Source organism: Ruditapes philippinarum, unplaced genomic scaffold (assembly GCF_026571515.1).
Source record: "Ruditapes philippinarum isolate M1 unplaced genomic scaffold, ASM2657151v2 ctg1067_1_1_1_1, whole genome shotgun sequence".
NCBI classification, from domain to species: Eukaryota; Metazoa; Mollusca; class Bivalvia; order Venerida; family Veneridae; genus Ruditapes; species Ruditapes philippinarum.
In genome coordinates this window covers 300,250-325,745 of record NW_026867088.1, presented here as the reverse complement: position 1 = coordinate 325,745, position 25,496 = coordinate 300,250, and the positions used below count along the sequence as shown (strand labels likewise).

The following is a 25,496-nucleotide window of genomic DNA, read 5'->3' as shown; positions in this document are numbered from 1 at the left end:
TTGTTCCATTCTTAAATGCTTGCTTAGCAGAATGACGTTTGACGGTGGAATGGGGCGTTGAAAGAAAGGCCTCAACATTCCAATGGGATTTTAAAAAGGGCAGGCCACTCATTAATAAATGCTATTCGCCCTGAGGAAATTCGAAATGTCCCTATCTGTATGACCCTTGGCATGTTTAAAATATTGATATTGGCAATATCTCAAACAGTTGGATAACATGCCTCGCAAGAATTTCCTCTCTGTAGCGGTAGGCGTTCGAATTCCCTTCCACACCGACGAGATTAGTGCGAAAGCCATGTTCAATGCCTGACAAGACCAAGACAGAACCCTTACCCCTAAAACGATCGCGGCATAACGTTCATTTCTCCTACGGTGTACTCGAATCCTGCCATCAGCGCGATGAATGGAAAACCTCGAATCGTCAGAGATAAGAACGCTATTTCATTGGTGTCTAAGCCAGCGTCGGTGTGTACGAGCCCAATTAACACGATTTACTCGGCGACGTCGCCTCAAAACGCAACCAACGTATTGTCGACGTCCATTAAGCCCACCGTCGTGCAAGTGATTGTGCACAGTTTGGGCAAATGTACGGTTGTTATGTTACCAGGGTTAAGCCAGCAGTATCTTATGGAGTTTGAAGCGAGTTGCGCGACGTGGAACCCAGTGTTCCAAATATAGCGGCCTTGGGCATGCATTGTGACGCGCGGACGTCCATAACGTGGTCGATCTTCTCCTGTTGCTTGAAAACGTTGCCAAGATGTTGAATAGCACGAGTAGAACATCCAATACTTTGCGGAACTCTAGGCATATCAAAAGTGCAGAAAACTGAGAAAAAAATATACTTTTGAAGGCACATTATGCTTTTATTTGTATTTCTCGAAAGCTTCTTAATTTTGATGTCTACTTCTATAGTATCCAATCAGTTGAACCATCTTTTTCATCTTTTGCTTTTTTGGCAAGAAGTACAGTTATAGTAATAAGTATTTTATATGGAAGTCAAATACTACATTGTTTACATTTTGCTACATTTGCTACTGTTCTTTGGAAATAAAATATTAACTGCATTTTATTACATCCCCATCATATTTAAAATGGGTTTCATGTAAATGGCTGATAGAACAGGATATTTTTCGAGGCACCTTATATTTTTAGGAATACATTCGCAATTTATGTGCTATATAGTACTTTGTTACATGGACACAATTTTTAGATATTTTTAGTGGGTAAAATTAATAACACACTTGTCACTTATAAGCATCACATTTTTATAAGAGCTATTTATATTTGCAGAATTTAAATGGCACTTGGTAAGATTGATGTATGTTATAATCGGCCGTCATCTAGAACTCCACCCACCTCAAATATTCCGATGTCAAGTCAGTACTCAGTATTTAAGCAGAAATCAGTGGACTCCTTCAGAACTCTGGAACCTAAAGTGCGTTGATATGTAGCGTTGATATGAATAATATCTGTACTTTCTAGAGCATAGCAATCGCGTTCTTATAACATTTTTAAGTCTGTGAGACAAGTCACATGTGTATAGTTTGTTATTAGAAGTAAACGAAAGCAGGCATTTTTGAAATGAAGAAAATGCATATCAGTGACAAAATTAACGTCAAAGACATCCCAGACATGTGCCATTTATAATTAGAGTCCATTACGAAAGCTTTATGCTCCAGTCATTACGTAATATACATTCTTGAAATAGAATGACATTGACTTTAAAAAGTAACAATTAAAAGTTTGTGTTTTGACATCATAGCTGGGAAAAAAGTATCGCCGCTTTAAAATTTAATGCCAATAAAGGTTATTCTTCTAGTAATGTTTAGCGCCATTTCGGTGGTTCAGGTTGCAGTCTTTCAGTATTTCATTACCGGTTAATTATCTCTTAAAATCATAAACTAAGGTTTACATAAGGGATTTCTAAATTAAGTTGTTAATTGCTTTAATGCCCTAACCTTTGTTAATACTATTTATGTTTGAATATTTATCTTGGAAGTAGTTATTGAAGTACAGTAGTATGACTAGTCATCTGGCAGTGAGTCATTAAAGTCAAACAATAGTGCTCTTTTACAATATTGCTGTCTTGGGTAAGTTATATTGTATTTTGGCCAGTTGTACATCGTATATGTTAAAGGCTCATGGACTACATCAATAATTTATGTTGTACTCTGTAATAATTTGTACATCATGTTGCATTTAAACACATCTATTTTTCTCTTTGCCGGGGAGCTAATAGACACACTGCAGTTAATTTGTTCTCTGTAAAATGCCAATATGTTAATATTTAAAGCACAAGAGCATAATGTAGATTACTACTTGTATATTTAAGAGAAAGGTGAAGTGTTTCAGTTTAACTAAATACAGTGATAGAGCAGTACATCTAGACGCTTGCAGAAATCATGATCACGAGTATAAAAAATAGCGCTTTTTTGCCGATTCTTAAATTTTTCTTTCATGATCGTATATAAATCAGTTTGAAGAGTCTTAAAGTGGATTTCGGTGGGTGAAATGTCGATATTTAAGCATATAATCATACGAGCGCTTTGTCTGGTATATCCCTGAATACAGTATTTGGTCTGGTGCACTATCACTTTTTTAGTCTCACTCGAAGTGTTTAGGGAGTGAAACGTGTATGTTTCAGGTAATGTTAAATAACTAAATACGACTTTAAAGTGTTTAAAGAATGTTTTGATAGACGAGTACTATACCTGATTGCTAGCTCATATTCCTACAGAGTTTTGAATAAGGATATATTTATATATCACTGGCCACATTGCATCTTAAATATCGGCAATAACATTAACTATCCAGCTCGCTTACTGAAACTCTTCTTTTGCATTTAAGATTGAGAATTGCTGTTTAGAAATGCGATGCAATTATTGCACAGCACTAGTACTGATGCAGACTAAATTGAATGTCTGTGTAACAAAGACTTCTAATGAAAGACAAAATTCCCAGAAGCACTAGGACACGAAACATTTAATGTTTTTGTTAATCGGTTGACAGTGTGTAGCAAATTTTTGGTCAAAAATGTAATGACTGTGGTTGAAAATACGTGTATGATCATTTCTTGTGTAAAATTTGGCCTAAAGCAGTAAAAGTCGGTAATTACGACTCAATTCTGATCTTTGTTTTTTGTTTTGAATTTTAATGATCTCTTGAGATCAATGTCAACATGTGGAATTGTGTGGATCATGTATTCGACTGAGAATATTGCAATATAGAGAACGAAATCCCTGAAGAACGTTTAAAACGTTTGAAATGTTGCGGGATCGGTTTGATTAAGCCTTTCATGAAACCTGTTAATCATCTTCAATATCATAAATCATTGCCAATGGGAAGTAAATATACCTTATGGAACTTTATTTCAAAAAGGCATTGGTATTAAAGATTCTTAGTGATTTTTTTCATATGGACCTTTCATTAAGCCTGTTAAATATCTTCAATGTCATAAATCATTGGCATGGAATGACAATGTGCATAATGGAGTTTCTTTCAAAATAACATTGGCATTAAAATTTCTAAGTGATAATTTGCTCATGAGCTTTTATATGGTGGTATCCAAGTTTTACCATACACAATTCACACCAAGATGAAAGAATGCAAGTTTCTATGAAACTAAAGCATCGACGTCACAACACAACAAGTGTTTGGCATTTGACATAATCTTCACACTACGCCGCCATGCAAGCTTCATTTCTTTTTCCTAAGAAAATTGCGTTCTTGAATTATTCATACAGTTGGGCAGTTAAAAGTGAGTCTTTGAAGTGTTTTGTCATATAGATTATTGAGCGTATGACATGGTTTATCTATCCAAACAATGCATTTTCTTGGGCTACAACATTGGTTTATGCTGTTATTGGTCGCAAAAACATGTTTTTGTTCATGAACAATAAAAATGCAATCAAAATAAACTTCATTAATCGTCTTTAAGAAAGCGTATTCTAAATGAAGCAGACTTGCTTTTGTAGCATATTTTACATTTGTGATGTTCCTTTTGTATTTGTAATCTGCCCAATTATAGTAGAAAATTACACCAACATTTAAAACAAAACTGCCGAATTTGTGTAGTGGCTCTTTGGCGTTGCCCCGCGGTATTATTGATGACATTTGGAATTGTTTTCTCCCATTATCGGCATGCCCATCACTTAAATGTTATGATTAAAGTTTGATTTTCTCTATTGTTATACCGAAATATACATGTATATTCGTGCCTTTCAAGTGTGATTCAAATGTATAAGTTAGAAACAACGGTTCAGGCATGTGCAAATAAAGAAATGAAGACTTTATGGAGCCAGATTTACTCGTATTAGCTCATTTCTGTTTAATGATTCTGCTTTCATAACACTTCAAGTTTGTTCTTTTAATCTGAAATAAGTCTTCTTGTAATGCTTATGTACTTTAATTTGAGCTCGAAGCTGAAATAACATCTTAATGTTATTTTATTGATATTGATATGCATTTAATTGACATATATTACGTGACACGCAGGAAAACTGTCAGATTTACGTCACATAAAACGTCAAGATGACGTAAACATTGCAGTATTAAACATAATGCTTTTAAGAATCTATATTAGATTTGTTGTTGTGACGGGAAACTTTTTCTGTCATTCTTAATCTCAGATAATGTATCATTGATACATATTCATAATGAAATAATATATACATTATTTACTCTTATTGTATAGGTCACATTGCAACATTCTATCTTAACTGGTGGAGGAAGACCGCAGGTTCCCATCCATGGAGTATTTCAGGCACGGACAAACACTTGAGAAGAACAACTGTGAATGTTCGTAGCTTGATAACTTTTTTCACATGAAAACTCAAAAGTCACTTGCGCGAATCGAACCCACGGCGGTAACAAACGAAATACTTGTAACATATCACATATAATATATAACATATAGAAAGATGTAACAGATTTCGTGGATATAAAACTCGTAATGTGTAAACATGTAATATGTTATATTTGGAAAAATGTACTATATAAGGTAATCAACACATTAATAAGAGAAAACCTGCAAACACATTTTTACATTGCGGATTAACAGTAAAGATTCCCATAGCAAATTTTATAGTAAAAAAAAGCAAGGCAATTTATGTTCAACTTTTTGCAATAATCTTTTGTTTAATAAGCATCCAAAGTTCGTTTTATGAAATATCATGTTGAAATAGCAGTTCAAATTGTGTATACGAGACGCGTACACTATTTAAATGCTGTTGTTAATCAGTTAATTTAACCCTCAGCTCGCTCGGGGATCAGATGTTACCAATGCGATTAGTACAGGCCACTATCAGATTGCACATCGGTGCACTCTGATCATGATCTGCACTGTTCGCTATTCAGACAAAATTTGTTTTCAAATTTCCCAAAAATGATGAATGGTTTTGGATCAGATTTGAAGATGGGCGAGTCCATTTGAGATATTAAGTTTGGTCAGGGTTAAGATAAGCATTGTTATTCCAGTTAATTGCTAGTTTGCGTATAAACGATATTTTGAGCGTAAGATAGAGTTGGTGGAATTTGATCAAAATGACGTAAAAGACACAAAATAAATGTTATTTTAATTTAAAAACCGTTTCTTGCTTTAACGTCGTTTTTTAAACGATTCTGTTGCTCATTGTAAATCTGTATGGCCATTACATGGTTGTTGGTTAGTTGTCGCGAAATATGATTATTTTGGTAATCTTTAATTAGACTAAAATTTGATTGCTTTGTAACAAGCAAATCTCGAATAATTATAAAAGATAGATTTCCTCGGAGACAATTTGACTAGAAACATTATTCAATATTTTTCGAAGAAGACACTGTTTATAATACATTTTTATTCAACTTGTTTATCCATTGAAAGTCGAGAATAATATTATTTCATTTAACAAATATCTGTCTATCTATCAATAATTTATTATTGAACCTACACTTATTCAATATCCTCTATTTATCACATATTTATGCGGTTTTTCAAATATTTTGATATGGCGTAAAATCACGCTAAATGTTAATGTATAGGAGACATTATGCATTCGCAACTCTACTATCATGAATTCACGATTTCATCTTCGTGAATACACAATTTTAACTCAACATACGGAATTCAAGAATTCACAATTTCAACTTTTGAACTTAACGGATTCAACTTTACAAATTCAATATTTTATTTTCCCGAAGTTGAAATTGTCAATTAACGAAGTTGAAAATCATTCAATTTTATATTTTACAATACAAAATCAATCAATAATCCATGTGAACCACGTACTTTCTTTTAATGTCGTTCTGGGTTTATCATTATTGTTCAAATTTTAAAAAGAATGGGGTAGTTTTTTTATTATTTAGGTAGTTTTATATTTTATCCTAAACATTTGCAATATTAATTATTGGTTCATCACCATAAAAAATAGTCTTTTTTTAAGTATATTTCAAGTACTTATTCCGCTTAACGTGATAGCGAACAAAATTAACATAATTTCACTGTATATAAAAGAGGTTTATTACACTGTAAATTGTTCATATTTTCCACAATTTATCAACCTAACTTTATGTATCTTCTGCCGATAGCTCTTAATTTGTTTTCTCTAATGATCTGATTTACATTGAAAGCACTCTTAATTCCGACCTTAAAAAAATAGTGTAAACAATGGTTGATTAACTTTAACCCAAATAAAACAGAAGATATGTTTTTCTTACAATTAAGGTATAAAACGATCGTTAATTTTTGTTATTTTTTTTCTCAACTGTATTTAAATGTCAAACAAAAAATCCTCAGTTATATAAGCATGGATCATGGTAAACAATCACTGCTAAAGTGAGATTAAAAAAGAATGCCCATGTTAAATCATTATAAGGTAGGTATACTTCCCATTCTATTATAACTCTATTTATCATATACTTACAAATGAAATATTGGGAAATATTGATGAAATAAAATGCGTCTTTTTAAGTTTTCACTGTAAAAATATATTTTTCACTGCAGTGAAACATATTTTCCATATTTTCACTGGTGTCTTGCGGGACTATTTTCTTCTAAATGCAGGCAATGCACAAAATTAAAAGGGAATTTTCCTTTCCACAAGGTCAAAAAGAAAAAAAGTAAAAAATAGACAGAACATTCATTTTTTTCTAGTAATACAGGATTTATTTTCATCTTGTGGTATGAAAATTAACATATTTTACAAGGGGCTACTGCCACTCGTCACGTGAAATATTTATTGTCATACCACTCGAAGAAACTTAAATATCTCCTATAGATTATATGTTCTTGCAAAAATTCATACTCCAAATAATCCTGTTAGCAGACATTTATCAATATATCTTTGATAAAAGGGACATTACCTTTAAGTCCAAAAAGAGAGAATAGTTAAATCGTACTTAGCTCCCATTAAAGATAACATTCGTAAACAAAGTACATGTGCATATGCAAGCCGCTCTATATAAAGTACTTGCACACGTGGTTTGGTTTATAAAGAAGTTTATAAAGAGTGGACTTTATATATGTTTAAAGGCTTAAACAATTTATTACATACTTACTAAAACTATATATTCGCAGTTTCAAGACGTATGTTCTCCACTACCATTGCCAAACAAAAACTATTGTGTCTTTTCTCTATTTGGAACCCATACATAATCTATTTAAAATGAAGATGTGCCAGTGAATTTTACTTTGCAATACTATGCATGCTAGAAATCTAATAGGCACTGGTCACACTGACAATCTGTGTATACAACTGCAAGGAAGGCAATATGTCACTCTTTATATATATTATACAAAATTCAGGATCTAAGCTAAATATGCTCATTAGAATTGTTTACTAAATGATCACAAAGTTAATAACACAATCATGGTAATTTCGTTTGCATTTAACAGTTTAATAGTTAAGCCAATAATATACCCATTGATACTCTTTAGTAACGGATTAACCTATTTGGGTTTATATACATAACCGGGCCTTCTGCTCAAAACTTCCTTTCAATAATGATCACCTCAGAATACGAACTTTACACTTACTTTCAATCATAACAAAACGAGTGTGTAGGTCTTACTTGCGAGATTATCTTCCTATTAATTTATGTACAGAAAGATCTTTCGTCATATCTAAAACAACAAACAAAGCAGCAGCTCACGCGTCCTATTATGACTAACGCCAGTTGAAAATCGGTAATGTACACTGACAATAAATATAGATAACAACGCCTGTGAAGAGAGTAACCGTATTTCATGAATCTCACAACATCAATTCGAACATAAAATTATCAACGTGTGTAGCAACTCGGCGTCTGTTATTGAGTGTCATTTGTCTATCCTCTAACCACACATGGTGGCGTAGGCTAAGCCACAAATAGCCGTAACACTAACCCGAATAACCCACATTTACGCGAAATTACCTCCCACTAATTATTAATCAGTGCCGTCCACATTAATTTAATTAAGTACTCTAGACATACCTCGTCACTTATCTCCCATGTAAACTACATAAGTACGTCTGAATATGTCTCAACCGAAATCCCGTCCATCTTCAAGCATGTAATAATGACTGTATATGCTTAATTGGTCCATGCCGATTAAAGCACAAAATATATTTCCACAAATTCACCCCTTATATGTAAAAGACATTTCATAATAAAACATTATGACAATGTCTAAAAGTTTGCTATACAACGCTCGTACATAGGTGGCTGTACACTAAATTTAGTACGTTAATTTTAAAGTAATTATAAAGCTCCGTTATCAGAGCCCTATGATGTATAATGTATATTTGATATAATATTTTTGAAATCTTTCCTAAACTTACAATTATCGTAAAGTTAGGTATAGCAATACTTTTTTTAGTATTAACGAAATAAAAAAATCTAATGATATGTTCACATTACATATTGGTTACAACATAAATAAATAAATCATATATATGCTTCAATTTTTTTTTTCAAACCGAAAATACCAGGTGAAGTTATCGCATATAAACAGAAATGCAACTTGTTAGTTCGACAAAAGAACCAGTTTTTTTAGCAAAATCCGCATATACCTGACATACGTTGCCAAACTATAATAATTTACCAAAGAAAAAAATAAAGGTTTTGGTTTATAAAAGACAAGTTTTAAAAGACAACAAAAACAATTATTTAAATCCTGAAGATATTTATTTCCTTCAAAACAGACAAGACATGAAACAAGATACAGAAATGCTTCTTATCACACAAAATGTAATAACGTATAATGCTATGTATGAATCAATTGTATAGTTCTTAGCTCTAAATTTGTAAGCCAATGCTCAATGACAAATAAAGCATTTATAGTCAAGATCGGTGACACTGATAAAATGGCAATTAAATTTCGCCTCCTAGCGCTAATTCCTCCTTACTGCTGGCCCATCTATATCAATAGTACATCCATTAGTGCCACGCGCAACACTGATCACGTCATCCAAGATCAAACCGCACTTAAACACACTTAATAGAAACAAACAGTATTATCTTAGAATCAGAAAAATAACAAATCTATAACATCTATTCAGGTATTTAAATAAGTATCTGGTCGTTCTAAGGTACATCGATGAACATTTATGTGACATGGCTACAGAATATATATGCCGCGCCATGGCAAAACCAACATACAGCATCCGCGGCGCAGTCTGATCAGGATTCATGATGTTTGCTGACAAACCCTATTACAAGTAGAGAAACTGATCGTAAACAGCATGGATCCTGATAAGACTGTGCGGGTACGCAGGCTGGTCTGGATTCATGCTGGTCGCAAACGCGTCCTATGATATCTTTTGTCATGGCCGCCGCATCTTATTACCAGACCGGTACTATTCCAAAACTAAATGAGAACTTAACACGAACAGTTTTTTTTTGACGTCGAAGGTTTAGTGGCATCACTACATTTCGGTATACAATGCATAAAGACTCAAATAACGCTCTCTACTATTTTTCACTTATTTTAAACATTTTCTTTGATATTCCTGTAGCTTCTGGCGCGTCTAATGTCTAATAATTTTGTTAATACAGGATTTCAAACAATGTCCTCATGTCTAAAAACTGCTGCTTGTTTTCCTTAAATTTTACTGCATAAAAAAAGACTACCCACTCTTTTTAAGAATTGAACGTTATTGCATTTCCATCGTTATTGTGGATTATGATTATTTTTCAATAGCAAAATATACAATTGAGCACAATTATGGCAAAGTGTCAATTTTCTTTACCTGTTCACTATCAATTTACGCTAGAACATTGAGCATTGTGCCACTTAAAATGAACACGTTCAACATTTTTTAAGAAAGTAAGCATTCAGTGTACAGAATTACCATTGTGAGAGCATGTCATGGACGTCATAAATCCACATAACACGATTCATTCCTCCAATCTTCAATGCAAACTGTGTTGAACTTTGTGGCAAAAGAACAAAACATAGTACATGTGCTTTAGTCCAATGTTGCATCAGTTAGCATGATCCAAGGTATCTATATTTGTCGATATGACTTAATTACAGGTTGAAACCTCCTAACTTTTATGAAAACACGATGGCCGTCCAACCGCATACCATATCAAAATCTGGGAAGTCGGACGGTATCACTGGACTATCTGCCCAAAGAAACACATTATAAAGATGGACCCAGACAGTTGTTCTAGATCTTGTATGACAGAACCATAAAACTCATGAAAAAGAACGATCCCAATGAAATTCTTAGATATATTGTAAATGAAGAAGGTACCAAACAAATAACATAAATACTTCACATTGTTTATTGATACAATTTCAAATAATGTACGGAGCTTTTTTGGTTATCAAAAAAGCTCTTTTATGAAAAGCTATCAGATCAACAATACAGTAATAATATATTTATATATTTAGTAATATACAGAGTATATTTCTTTATTCAAGGTTGTTATGGGCAACAAATATCTGATAACTGGAGAAAGGCAAGGCATATCAAAATCATTGTATCAGACCTTTTATATTTTACAAAATAAAATGATCTCTGATATTATTTTGCTTTTTAATCGAAATGATATACACGATCCTAAATGCGTGTGTCAAAATTATCTGAATAAACCTTTTAATTTATGCCTGAAGGTTCTTTACAATTTGGGCACACCATTAAAGTCAACCTGCACTTAGTAAGAATAGTTCTACTTATCGTAGATAAGAGAGTACCAAAAAACTATTTTTTTATTTGAAATTTACAGAAACACGATAATTTGTAAAATCAGTGACAAAGATTTTTTCTTGGCTTTGGTATTATCTGCCATAAATAATATTTCTATGTCTTATTTTTTCAGGTGATAGTTATCCACAGGAAGACATGACGTCAGTTGAAGATTTTCGGGCGTATTATCTCACGCATGATGTTTACGTCTGCTACGATAAACAGACGCAGGAAGTTCTTGGTGCGTTTTATATCAAACCAAATTTTCCGGGCAGGTGCTCTCATAACTGTAACGCGGGATTCATCGTAAAGAAGTCCGCAAGAGGACGTGGTGTAGGCTCATTTATGGTAGAAAACTATTTAAAAATTGCACGTGATCTAGGATATAGAGCTAGCTTTTTTAATTTAGTATTTGTTACAAATGAGACGTCTGTGAAAATGTGGCGTAAATTTGGATTCACGGAGATTGGACGGGTGCCAAATGCTGGAAACTTAAAAGGCAGGGGTTATACGGACGCCATTCAGTTCCATTATGATCTTACAAAGTAAAAGACCAGTAATAAAGTGAATCATCACTAGTAAGAACTTTCAAATGCTACAATGAATGTTTTGCCACAGAAAAAAAAAACATACACAGTATATTATATATTTGTAATATATTTTTGAGCAACAAAATGAAAATTCTATGCTGAATTATTTTCTATTCGTACTTTCGTCTATACAAAAAGAAATGAATTATTAACTGTTGTGTCCGTTTGCTATGTGTTACTACGTGATATAAAAATCTTGAAACAAAGTAATCCCTCGGAAGTATTAATCACAACAAAATTACATGAAAAATACAAACTCGGTTTGATCGGGTTTGTACATAAGTTGATATCTGCCATTAATTACTTCCAGAAAAGCAATTCTACATCCGTTATTGTTATTTTTTCGCATTAACCGTATGGTTTTCATAAAGTTCCTTTGGTACAAGATGTGAAACTACATAGAGAAATTTACAAACGTTGTAATTTCATTCAGACATAAATATATTTGTATTTCGTTTCTCCAATACTTTTACCAAAAAATGGATAATATGGTATGATTCAGTTCATTATGATAACAAATTATGCAACCATTTATCAATGTCCTTAATACCATTGGTATCATTTGTCAGTAATGCTGAAACATCACAATTTAAAAAGTATACTAGTAACTGGCATGTATGAATCGTCTTTACAATATTCAAACAGCACATTATAAAAAAAGCTTCGCTGAAACGCCATATTGTTCGATTTCGTCTCGCCACGACTGCACTCTTGTTGCCAAGCAACGATTGCTTTCATATACATATACAGCATCCTTCAGCTTTTCAAATCTAAAGACAAGTGTCTCACCCTCGTTTAAAAGTTCTCTTACAAGGTTTTTAACTCCCTGTTTTTGTTTGCCTTGTACCTTTCCAATGAAAAGGTTTCTGTTAGGTATCATGTAATTTAGTAGATTGTTATTACGTAGACAGTCGAATAAAAACCATAAAGCGTGTATGACACATTTCGTCAGAGTTGATGGGATGAAGACAAACGTTGGAGTATGTTCCATTACCTAATATACAACATTCTTTACCAATTTGATGTGCCAAAAATGGCAGGCTTATCGTACACGGTAATTAAATAGAATTGTTAAGTCAACAGCAATTTAGTAAGCTTAAGAAGTGATCTGTACGTTAGGGTTTTAATGTATCGTTACATTTACAAGCTCCTAAAATGGGACTATTAACAATTAAGTATCGACAATATGATTGTACTTTAAATACTAAGAGGCGGCATTTATCTCGCATTTATAACTTAATTATCACTTTATATACAAATTTTCTCATCAAGCAAAGATTTTCACCATGTACGAGACTGTCTCTTCCTTCATCTTATTTGGGTTCTTCTTTTTGTTTTGCTTTAGCTAACAATTTGCTTTAAGACAACGGCAAAATCTGCAAAAAGTTGTTAATGGTGTGAGGAAAATCTTTAAGGTAACGTACTCAAAACTGATTCCAGGTAATTACGTGCAGATATGATTACCAACGTGAATGAGATCAATGTCGCGATTTAACATTTAAAAGAGCACTTGTGACTGTGGGGGCATTTTGAAGGGTCACGGACAGTGAGATAAAAAAGCATGAACGATAATCGTACAATTCAATCATCAAGGATAGATAGAAGGTTAAAGAGAAGTCGTAGATTAAAAATAAAGTACCATATCAGAGACCTGAAACAACGGATTACAATTTCCCTTTATATTCAGAGACGCCCGAAACAATTAGACAGGAAAAATGCTACGCAATAAATATAATTCGGAAAAGAACCTGTTACACCCAAATATATATAAAAAATGCAAAATTTCGAAAATATGCAAATAAACAATTATGGAAGAGGAAATCATGGGGGATCATGAAAATTAATTAATGTTCTATGCTATTATGTGATACGTAATTATTATATTGTATGCCTCCTAGTATACGCTATGGCGTAATTTTATGATGCGATTTGCTATTTTGTTAAAAATTTGTGTCATATGTTATTTTGTAATTACATGTTCATGATATTATAACATGCTATGTTGTTTGTCTCGATGTGCAATGTAAAATTATCATATGATAGTGAAAACTGTATTATTTTATAAATTTATGACGACAATGGCCTATTTATAGTTAGGCGTAAAATAATGAGCATGCTTATGCTGATGTTGATATTTTATGTTGTACTACATGTAGGAAAAAATGTTCTTCAAAACAACGAGCATAAAGAAAAGTTTTAATACAATGTATACATATTCCAGATATATGAGAATACAAATCCTTTTAATTCATTTCATCACTTATAGACAAATTGATAACATATATAACCGTATGAAGGCATACTGACATGAACTTCTTCGAACACTGAAATGAAAAAAGACACTTGAATACTTCAATGAAGCTATTTTATCTTTAATATGATATGTATATGCATGTGTGTGCATATTGACGGCTTTATCCATGTGTGGTATTCCTTAATTTCTTTCATGGCAATAAATTATCCAGCCACGTGACAATTTCCTGAATATTCTACATCATATCCGGTTTTGTCGTACTATTTTACCATTTTTCCAGAATCGGTTTTTCTACTTCAGCCAGACTTTAAATGCAAATGTTAATGACTGATTATTGACCACAATAAACATAGCATTTCTTATTTTATAACATTTGAGAACAATTCTGTCTCCTTCGTTAATCAGTTGATGTAACAACCGAGTAAGTGTTTGCTTTTGATCAATTTTCACCTTTCCGGGTAAGAGGTTTCGAGATGGTATCATGTAATTTGGGAGATGATTTTTATGCAAACAATGTAACAGGAACATTAAACATTGTATCATAAAAAGAGTAAGATAAGGAGGATGTTGTATACACAGAAGTGAACATTCCGTTATCCATAGAATCAACATTTTAGCATATATGAGGTGACGCTATCAATAACTGGTTTAATGACATCACATATTTGTTCACCATTTTAATCACATTATACAGTTTAAGCTGCGTCTCATTCAAACTAGTTATCAACTGCCGTTCAGCTGAAGTGTAACATATTCTCCATTCAAAGTGTTGTTATTCACTATGGGGACAACAAAGCAGCTTTCCAAAGTTAACACGTCGTGTATCAAACTTGCAGGCGGCCATTCGTGGCGTATGACACGATTTTTCCACTGTGTCAGAATCGACGATGATTACTAAAGAATTTCAAGCACGTGATCGTAGAAGATGTAAGCTGATTTGATTCCTTAACAATTCGATAGCTCAACAATCATAGAGAATGCTGGTCCATTAATAGCCGTGTTTTTATGCTCGAGCCCGTCGAATGAAGGAATTTATGCGCTGATCAGACTAAAGAACTTATGTAACCAAGCACTTTTTAATAAAGAACACCTTTGACGATGTCATATTCAGACGCCATCTAAAATGCATCAGGTATGGCTATATTTCCCATCGTTTACAAACGTAACTGTGTAAAGTGGACAGGTGGACAGTCTTTTGTTATTGCTTCAAAGACGATGGTGTCATTTTCCTGACGACCTGTATCTACACTCGTCTGATATATTTATGAACAAACATAATATCAGTGTCAGTTGAGTTCGTTTGAGTTAGTCCCTCCAAGTTACTTCCAGCGCGTATTAATTTCATGTAAAAATATTCTGCACAGTTTTGCTCGCTGTTTCATATATCTTGTTAGTATCATCAGCTCTTTGTAGTATCATTTGTCTTGAGAAGCCAATACAATCAATTGCATGAAACAGAATGGAAGAAAAATATGACGCCATTGTGTAATATTACAGCATGAAAAGTGTAAACCTGCATACATGTTATTCTATTTCATAATCCAACTGTTGACGGAAAGGGTCGAGAAGATACGAGTGATCTTTTGAAATCCCTGCATCAACGTTAACGGATCACAACACTACGCGTTTCCTCTTTAAAATCCTAATGCAAACTTTATCTCCAGCTTTCATAAGCAGCACAATATTTACCGGTATTTTACGGTAAACTAAGCAATCAATGTGACGTAGCATGGTACGTGTTATATGTAAAATGCAACAACCACTATCACCATATCTTTCCAGTAACGCTGGAATTGGAAAATAACGCACGAATCGTGCAAAAAGTAACGCAGAATTGTGCAGTAAATGGCGGATACTTGCATGGACATATAATGAAGAGGTATATGTTTATTTAAAAATATTTGATATACTTTTTCTTAAATATTACTTTCTATCCTATTCACCTGAATTGTAATTCAGCTTTCATTTCCTGTTCACCTCAAGACAGTTCACATTTAAATATTGAACATTCCAAGTAAGCAGTCTGACGAATCTGATGATCTTATATAGACTTAGCTGTCTGTAGGCAATAATAATCACTCACATTTATAAATGGAAATGACTTAAAAAATACTAGGTAAGTGCTTCTTAGCAAATATATATAAAAAGAACTCGGGGTGTCTTCTTTGACTTTGCCTTTCACTGCTGTAGAATTGAGCTCTGCAAGGGTTTACAGATTCTTTTCCAGCTCAGTTACGGAACATCGGGGGTTTGTTCCTGACATTATGCAGGGAAGCAACCGGGGTCTTCCTCGAAAGTCACCAAATGGCCTATCCTTTATACTACTTTGTAGGTTTCAACCCAACAAAAAGAAGCATGGAATTTTCAAAACAAATATTTCAGAAAACAGACGCGATGGTTTGATGGAAACAGTAATATCATGAGTGATGAGGGAAGATAGGGGTGATCTTCTTGTAGGAAAACGTAAGAGAAATTATAGTCAAGGGGACTTACTGTCTTTTGCAATGGGGTTTAATTAGTTTTTCGATGTTAGAGCCTCATGGTAATGATGGTATCCTGACTAAATCTTATTAGAAAAGGAGAAGGAATTGTTATTGATGATATAACATCGAGTCACGAGTCTTTCACAAAGAACACAAGATAACTTGTCAATATTTGAAGTATGTTTGAACAGAACTTTATCGATATGCCAGTTTTTCACTAAGAACCTTTGATAACTTATCAATGTTTGAAATTTGTTTCAACAGAACTACATCAAGATGCAAGTTTTTTTATTAAGAACAGACTTACTGATTAGATAACTTAGAATTACTAAACATTTATACTCCCACACCCATTTTAAATATTCCATCTTAAAGTGCATAATTCAAAATATGTTACAATGTTTTTTACTTCTTGATTGTGTAGCTCTTATAAAGATTCTAAGTTATATGTAAGTTGAAATTGTCAAATACTTTTATTGGATAGCTTTGATCTCTTGAAAATATTAAGTACCATACTCTGCCTTTTGATTATGCACAATTTAGCATAAGAAATACCATAGTAAGTAAAAGAATGTATAAAAAATAATGTTTTCTATCTAAAACTTCTATAAAAGTACAAAACACAATGTTTATACTAATTTAAATGGTTTCATTATTTTATTCTAGTTGCTGATTGTTGTTGATAGACATTTTATCCTATATAGATTCTCAAGAAATGCGGATGTGTTTAGAAAGAGAATTTCTCGAGTTTTGCTGTCGCACTTGCGGCCAAAAAAAGTCGAGTTTTACGAAGGAAACCGGACTAAGAACTAAGCCACGCAAATACGAGGGGTTATCCAAAAATTCGTGGACATTTTAAATATCTTTTGAACGTCAACGTGTATTGTAATGAAATTTTACCAGCATACATTGTAGAATATTATCAACACGTTTTGACTACGTCAATAAATAATGATTTTATATTGCTTTTAAATAAGCACATACACGGCACCCGGCGCACGGTAGAAAAGCGCAATTAGACATCGTATATTTTTGCTAAAAAACTACTAATTAATGTAAACTAAACATCGCAAATTTCTTCTATGATGTCATTAAAGTAATTCTTCAAAATTATGGACGTCATTTCCGTTATTTTTTGTTGAAATCGCCAGACACGCTAGACGACGATATTGTTTACAATGGGAAAATGACGGACACGCAGAAATCAGAAAATAGTGTGGTCATAAAATTTTGTTTTAATTTGGGAATGACACTAACAAAAACATTTGAAAAAAAAAACAGCAGGCGAACAGAGAAAATAATATTTCACTATCATTAGTGTTTAAGTCGCATACAACAATTAGTGATGGACATTACTTTGTGAAGCAGTAATGGTTATTGACTTCGTACATGTAACGTGGAAGCATAAGTTGTACGTTAAATATTATGACGTTGACATCAATAACTTTTTGGAGTGCGCTGCTGTCGCTGACATGTGTTTATGTAAAATTAAATATTGTTGTAATACAAGAAGCTACTAACATGAATTTTTCTTTGTTTATTTGCTATTGATTCTTCTAAGCAGTGTAAGAATTTCAAATCAATATCTCAAATATACATGTATTTTACGCAACAAAGAAAGTCTAACCTCTCGTATATGTCTACTTTAATTAGCTGACTGCGACCATTTTAATCCGCATTATTTTGTTTGTAAAAAGTTGAGTTTGAGCATTAAGCCTCGACTTTATATGCCAGAAAAAGTCTCTGCGCAAAAAGTCGCGGATTTCTTACAAAATGTTGCGGGTGAAAAGTTGAGCATTTTTTACCCGCGACTTTCTGTAGAATTTCTGCAACACTTGTCACAAAAATGTCACAAATTTCTCTCTGTTCATCGATTTTTTATAGACAAACGAGGGATAAAATGTAGAGTAAAACTATGGACGCAACCAGCCAACAACTAACTGTAATCCAATATCGAGGTTTATACATTCCGCGGAACATTTTGTACGATCTCGGTGAAAAATCTCACAGATTTGTAAGTTTCCCGCGACATTTTATGATAAATCGATAAAATTTCTCGAGGGTTTGAAATGGCGCAACCGACCACTATGTTATATAAAAAAAAGAATAAATGTGAACTATTCGGTAAATGCTTTAAAATATTGTGATATATTTATCTGAGTGCACTCTCGATTCTTAATTATGTGTAGAAAGCAACAATTAGTTTTAATATCCATTTTCTACATATATGAGGAAACAATTCCTTTTTATTTATACCATCACTTCAATAATCTTTTACTATACAAATTGACAACATATATAATGGTATGAGGGAATCGTGTCATGAACTTCTACGAAGACTGAAATGAAAAGAAAGACACTTTAAATATTTTGCAGCCCATATTCATCAAGAAATTTATTAAATGATCCTATTCTAGTTTTAAAATGATGTCTATGCGCATGCGCGAATGTGCATATTTACGGCTCTCTTTCATGATAAAAAACTATTCAGCCACGTGAAAATGTCATCCATGCCGTTTTGAGTCAGTGTAAAGATGTCTACATTCAGCAAAGCAAAAAACCGAAAGAAATCTACCATGGAAGACTCATCTTTCAAATATTCATTACACACATCATACACATAACTTGACCGCGATACCATATCCGGTCTTGTCTTACTTACAATTTTTCTATTTATTTCAAGAAACAATTTTTCGACTTCATTTCGCCAAACTTTAAAAGCAAATGCTAATGATTGATTACAGGCCAAAAAAACATAGCATTTGTTAGTTTATCACATCTAAGAACAATTATGTCCCCTTCGTTTATCAGATCACCTAACAACCGAGTAAGTGTTTGCTTCTGATCAATTTTCATCTTTCCGAGTAAATTTCGAGATGGTATCATGTAATTTGGGAGATGATTATTATGCAAACAATGTAACAGGAACCATAAACTTTGTATAATAAAACCAGTAAGATAAGAAGGACGTTGAATGCACAGAGGCGAACATTCCGTTATCCATAGAATCACATTTTTAAGCATATATGAGGTGATGCAATCAATTTCTGGTTTAATGACATATTCGTTCACCATTTTAATCACAATATACAGTTTAAGCTGCGTCTCGTTCAAACTAGTTATCAATTTCCGTTCAGCTGTAGTGTAACATATTCTCCATTCAAAGTGCTGTTCTTCGCTAAGTTTATGACCAATGGGGACGACAAAGCCTTCCATAGTTGCCACATCGTGTATCAAACTTGCAGGCGGCCATTCATGACGTCTGACACGTTTTTTCCACTCTGTCAGAATTGATGATGAATAATAAGGCATTGCAAGCACGAAATCGTTTAAGACTTTAGCTAAATTAATTCCCAGATAATTCGATCTCTCGACAATCGTAGAGATTGCTGGTCCGTTAATACCCGTGTATTTTTGCTTAAGTCCGTCTAATGAAGGGAATTCTGCGCTAATCAGAGAAAAGAACTTCTGAATCCTAACGCTTTTTAATAAAAGAACACCTTTAATAATGTCATATTCAGATGACATGTAAAATATATCTGGTATGTCCATATTTTCATCATTCACAAGACGTAACTGTGTATAGCCAGGTGGACAGTCTTTTGTTATTGCTTCAAGGACGATAAAGTCATTTTCCTGACGACCTGTATCTACACAGATACATTTTCTAAGAACAATCATTATATCATTGTCACTTTCGTTTGTTTGAGTTATTCCTTCTGATTTACTTCCAGCGAGTATAAGTTCCAGGCCAAAATATTTTGCAGAGTTTTCGCTTACTGTTTCATACATCTTGTTAGTTATATCTGCTCTTAGTAGAATCATTTGTCTGGAGAATCCGATACAATCCATTGCATGGAACAGAAGGGAAGAAAAATATGACGCCATTGTGTAATATTACAGCATGAAAAGTGTAAACCTGTACACATACTCCATTTTATAATCCGAGTATTTATGGAAAGCGCCGTGAAAAAAATTAACATTCCTCTTCCATTTTCCTTTATATGTTAATCGATCACGAGACTACGTGTTTAAACTTTAAATATATCTCCAGTTTGTATAAGTTTACCTTTTTCAGGGTTCATTGACTGTATACAATTATCTGTATACAATGAGCGTATATCAATCAATCAATATCTGTTCATATCATTTAGCGGAACATAGGAATTCGTTCAGCATGTGTCGTTTATGGTAGAAAACGATTTAAAAATCGCACATGATCTAGAATATTGAGCTAGCTTTCTTAATTTAGTGTTTGTGACAAATGGCACGTATGTGAAAATGTGGCGTAAATTTGGATTCACGGAGATTGGACGGGTGCCAAATGCTGGAAACTTAAAAGGCAGGGGTTATACGGACGCCATTCAGTTCCATTATGATCTTACAAAGTAAAAGACCAGTAATAATGTAAATCATCACCTGTAAGAACTTTCAAATGATGCAATGAATGATTTGCCGCAGAAACAAACATATTTATGTATGTGTGTAAAAGATTGTTGAGCAATAAAATGATATTCTATGCTGAATTATTTCCTGAAAAAAATTTATTCGTACTTTCTGAAATAATAAAAGCAATGAATTATTATCTTTTGTTCGTTTGCTTCATGTAACTGTGTGGTATAAGTCTATCTAGATACTTCTAGAAATGCAATTCTACATCGTAATTATTATTTCTTTGCATTGAACGTATGCTTTTCATAGAGTTCCTTTGGTTTTTGCTAGTGTACAAGATGTGAAACTACATAGAGAAATTTACAAACGTTGTAATTTCATTCAGACATAAATGTATTTGTATTTCGTTTCTTCAATACTTTTAGCGAAAAATGGATAATATGGTATGATTCAGTTCATTATGATAACAAATTATGCAGCCATGTATCCATGTCTTTAATACCATTGGCACCATTTGTCAGTATTGCTGAAACATCAAAATGTAAAAGGTATAATAGTCTACCAATAACTGGAATGTATGAATCGTCTTTACAATATTCAAACACAACATCATAAAAAAGGCTTCGCTGAAACCTCATTTTTTTCGTTGTGTTTCGTATGAATTTCATGTTGATAATCAGCAATAACTGTTCGATTTCGTCTCGCCACGACTGCACTCTTGTTGCCAAACAACGATTGATTTCATATACATATACAGCATTCTTCAGCTTTTCATTCAGACATAAATGTATTTGAATTTCGTTTCTCCAATACTTTTAGCGAAAAATGGATAATATGGTATGATTCAGTTCATTATGATAACAAATTATGCAACCATTTATCCATGTCTTTAATACCATTGGTACCATTTGTCAGTATTGCTGAAACATTAAAATTTAAAAGGTATACTAGTCTATCTATAACTGGCATGTATGAATCGTCTTTACAATATTCAAACACAACATCATAAAAAAGGCTTCCCTGAAACCTCATTTTTTTCGTTGTGTTTTGTGTGAATTTCAAGTTGATAATCAGCAATAACTGTTCGATTTCGTCTCGCCACGACTGCACTCTTGTTGCCAAGCAACGATTGCTTTCATATACATATACAGCATTCTTCAGCTTTTCAAATCTAAAGACAAGTGTCTCACCCTCGTTTAAAAGTTCTCTTACAAGGTTTTTAACTCCTTGTTTTTGTTTGCCTGTACCTTTCCAATGAAAAGGTTTCTATTAGGTATCATGTAATTTGGTAGATTGTTATTACGTAGACAGTCGAATAAAAACCATAAAGCGTGTATGACACATTTCGTCAGAATTGATGGGGTGAAGACAAACGTTGGATTATGTTCCATTAGCCAAAATACAAGATTCTTTACCATGTAGGAGCTGACACAGTCAACTGCTGGTTTCAGGATTTCTTTCACAGTCAGTTTTAACAAATCTTACAACTTAAGTTGTGTTGCATTAAAACTTGCGACCAATTTACATTCCCCAGTAGTAAAGCATATTCTCCATTCGAGGCTTTGTCCTTCGCTGAGCTTATGTCCGACAGGTACAACATATCCTTCTGTTGTAGAAACATCTTCTATGACATCAGGCGGCGGCCAATCAAACTGCCTGTTACGCTCCGCCCATTCCTGCATGATGCTAGACGAATAGTAACGTATGGCAAGAACTTGATCGCTATAAACATTACTTTGTTGCACGTCCATAACTACACTAGGCTGATAAGTTATAGCCAAAGCGGGTCCAGATAGAGATTTATTTACTCCATTGTATCCGTCATAGAAATGAAGAAAATTGTCGGAATATTTTAAGAGAATTTCTGAAAGAGCAACGCTTTTCAAAAACAAAACACCATTAGAAATTCCATACACAGAGAATAAATACAACATTAAAGATATGCCTGTATTTTCGATATGTAATGGTCGTAATTTGGTATATCCCGATGGACAATTTTTCATATAAGTTTCGATTACGGTAAGCTTGTCTTCTAACTGACCTTGATCAACATAAATGCAGGATTGTAAAATACACATAATGTCAAGGTCGCTGGCATGGTATGGTACAACTCCTTCTGATTTACTCCCGGCTAAAATTATTTCCATATGAAAAGTTTCTTCGACGTGTTGACTCAAAATATCATAGAACTCTTTAAAAGTCTTCGCTCTTAATATAATACTTTGTTCTGAGTAACCTATACAGTCCATGGCCCCACTAACTAATGTTGAAAAATATGACGCCATCATGAAACCTGTTGAAACAAATCAATATGGTGATGTGTTTCAGCATTGTTTGTTGAATATTTTATAACAAGTGAAGAAAAGAAAATTTTAAAGGAGCCTCTGTAAAAAGTAAGTTGTGAATCCACACAGCTGACGAATAACGCGTACTTACATAGATGTATTGTATAGAATTTATAAGGATTAAATTTTATCTTTTATATTGAATGATGTTGCACTTGCTCTACATAAAACTAACACAGTTCTATAACATTACATAACATTGAATAATTTAAAATTCGTTCGAATGGAGTCATACTTGTTTATATCATAACTTGCCTATACATTGAATAAGTTACTTGTAGCATTTGGAATGAAATCGTACTTGTTAATTTATCAAACTTAGCCATGAAACGTTTTTGTGTTTTAAAACAAATAAGACAATTAAATTCGTCCGAATTCAATCGTTCTTGTAAATCAAACAAAAATGCCTAACAACTGAATGTATCATATTAAAAATTCCATTTAAAATTCGTTTGAATGCAGTCATACGTGTTAAATGATAAAAAATGTCTTGGGACAATGAATTAGTTATTATAAAATCGCCCAGTCGTTCTTGTATATTTGTTAAAAGTTTCCTTTAAACATAACGAGTTACTTTTGAAGGTTTTTTGTTGTTGTTGTTGTTTTTGTTTTGTTTTTAAGAACTCGTTTACATAAAGTCGTACTTAAAGAAAGGCATCGCAATGAATAAGTCGGATCAATTCGTTCGCGTGAAAGTTGTACATGTTATTTCATCAATTTATTACATTAATTATTTCAAAATACACATCTTGCACAACATTCTGCAACAATTTTAAATTCGTTCGGATTGAGTATTATTTTAATATTATCTGATTGGAAAACTTACAATTCCAATAATTATTCATATCTCGCTTGAAATGAATTATTCTTGTAAATCAATAAACTTCTTGTTACAGAAAATAATATAAAACTTGATATATAAAATCAATGGTGTAATGATACATAATGAAAGTGAGATTTAATATTCACAATCTGTTTCACTAACATCCACACTTTGTCCTTTCATCAGCTAATCCATTTTAGGAACGCCAAAATTTAAAGATTTTGGTAATTATCACGACTCTACACATATGGTTTCAAATTCGTATTACATTTTGTGACTCATACTCACGATGTTAAATGGATCTATATATAGATCTATTAAATACCATTAATGTACTATTTATAAACTCGTTTGCTGTTGGTGACATACTTCACTACCAATACATTATTAGTTTTAAAGATTGTTGACAGGTTATATTGCCCTATTTAACCGGCTTTTTGTAAATATAACCCGAGCCGCTAGGCGAGGGTTACATTGCAAACAGCCGTTTATATATACGGTCATATAACCTGTCAACAATCTTTATAACGAATTTATAATACAGCAAACATTATTTTTAAAGTAAAAATTTTTTCATGAATCGACAGCAGCCGTGTATTTAAAACTAAAAATATAATCGTCACAATTATCCAATGAAAAGCGACGTTACAAACGTGCAGTTTTAAATGACTCATATCCTCTATTTTGAACAGTTCCTTATTACGAATATATCTTTTTGTTAAAGAAAAAAAATGTTTGCAAATAAGGGTTGAGATATGCAAAAAATAGAGAAATAAAAGAAACCCTATAAAACACTAAAAACGAAATAACTGAAAATGTTGCAGCCTCGGTTTGATCGGGTATGGTCATGGACGGTTGTGGTAAGAGCAAACTTCCGTCCGCGCCCTCTAACACCGGCTTAAGTAGCATCCAACATGCAAGTATTTCTTACACAAAGTAAACGCACACTATACGCATATTTTCCGTGTAAAACATCGAAACGTAGTTTGGTCAAAATCTATTCTTATGTCTTGTATTTAAATAAAGTCTACATCATTTGCCAATTTGATGTGCCAAAAATGGCAGGTTTATCGTACATGTTATTTAAATAGAATTGTTAAGTCAACAGTAATTTAGTAAGCTTTAGTAGTGTATTTTAATGCATCATTGAATTTACAAATCTTTAAATTAGCTCCTAAAATTGGACTATTAGCAATAAATTTTCGACAGTATGGTTGTACTTTAAATATTAAGAGGCGGCATTTATCTCGCATTTATAACTTAATTATCGCTGAATAATCATACTTATTGAGCAAAGATTTTCACCATGAACGACACTGTCTCTTTCTTTTTTTTAAAAAATTGTTCTGCTTTAGTTAACTCGTACTTCCAACTGTTATCCGTGAATGCAAATAAGCAAGTCATTATACATTGTATTTATTTTGTCTATCTGAAATTTGATTATACCAATTAAACTGCT

At 32.9% G+C, this 25,496-nt stretch overlaps 3 protein-coding genes across 3 annotated transcripts; 1 reads left to right on the top strand and 2 right to left on the bottom strand.

The window, feature by feature from the left end:
• The first annotated feature begins 10,659 nt into the window (after positions 1-10,659).
• Positions 10,660-11,785, top strand: LOC132734801 (uncharacterized). Its single transcript, XM_060721654.1, has 2 exons — positions 10,660-10,711; positions 11,284-11,785. The coding sequence occupies exons 1-2, from the start codon at positions 10,660-10,662 to the stop codon at positions 11,697-11,699; spliced, it is 468 nt and encodes a 155-aa protein (XP_060577637.1). The 3' UTR covers positions 11,700-11,785.
• A 7,419-nt stretch (positions 11,786-19,204) lies between these two features.
• Positions 19,205-20,365, bottom strand: LOC132734800 (uncharacterized). Its single transcript, XM_060721653.1, has one exon. It carries the CDS (start codon positions 20,363-20,365, stop codon positions 19,205-19,207), a length of 1,161 nt encoding a protein of 386 aa, XP_060577636.1.
• Positions 20,366-21,658: 1,293 nt separating this feature from the next.
• Positions 21,659-24,293, bottom strand: LOC132734805 (uncharacterized). Its single transcript, XM_060721659.1, has 2 exons — positions 24,184-24,293; positions 21,659-23,162 (listed from the first exon to the last, which is right to left on the bottom strand). The coding sequence occupies exons 1-2, from the start codon at positions 24,218-24,220 to the stop codon at positions 22,351-22,353; spliced, it is 849 nt and encodes a 282-aa protein (XP_060577642.1). The 5' UTR covers positions 24,221-24,293; the 3' UTR covers positions 21,659-22,350.
• Between the last annotated feature and the right edge of the window lie 1,203 nt (positions 24,294-25,496).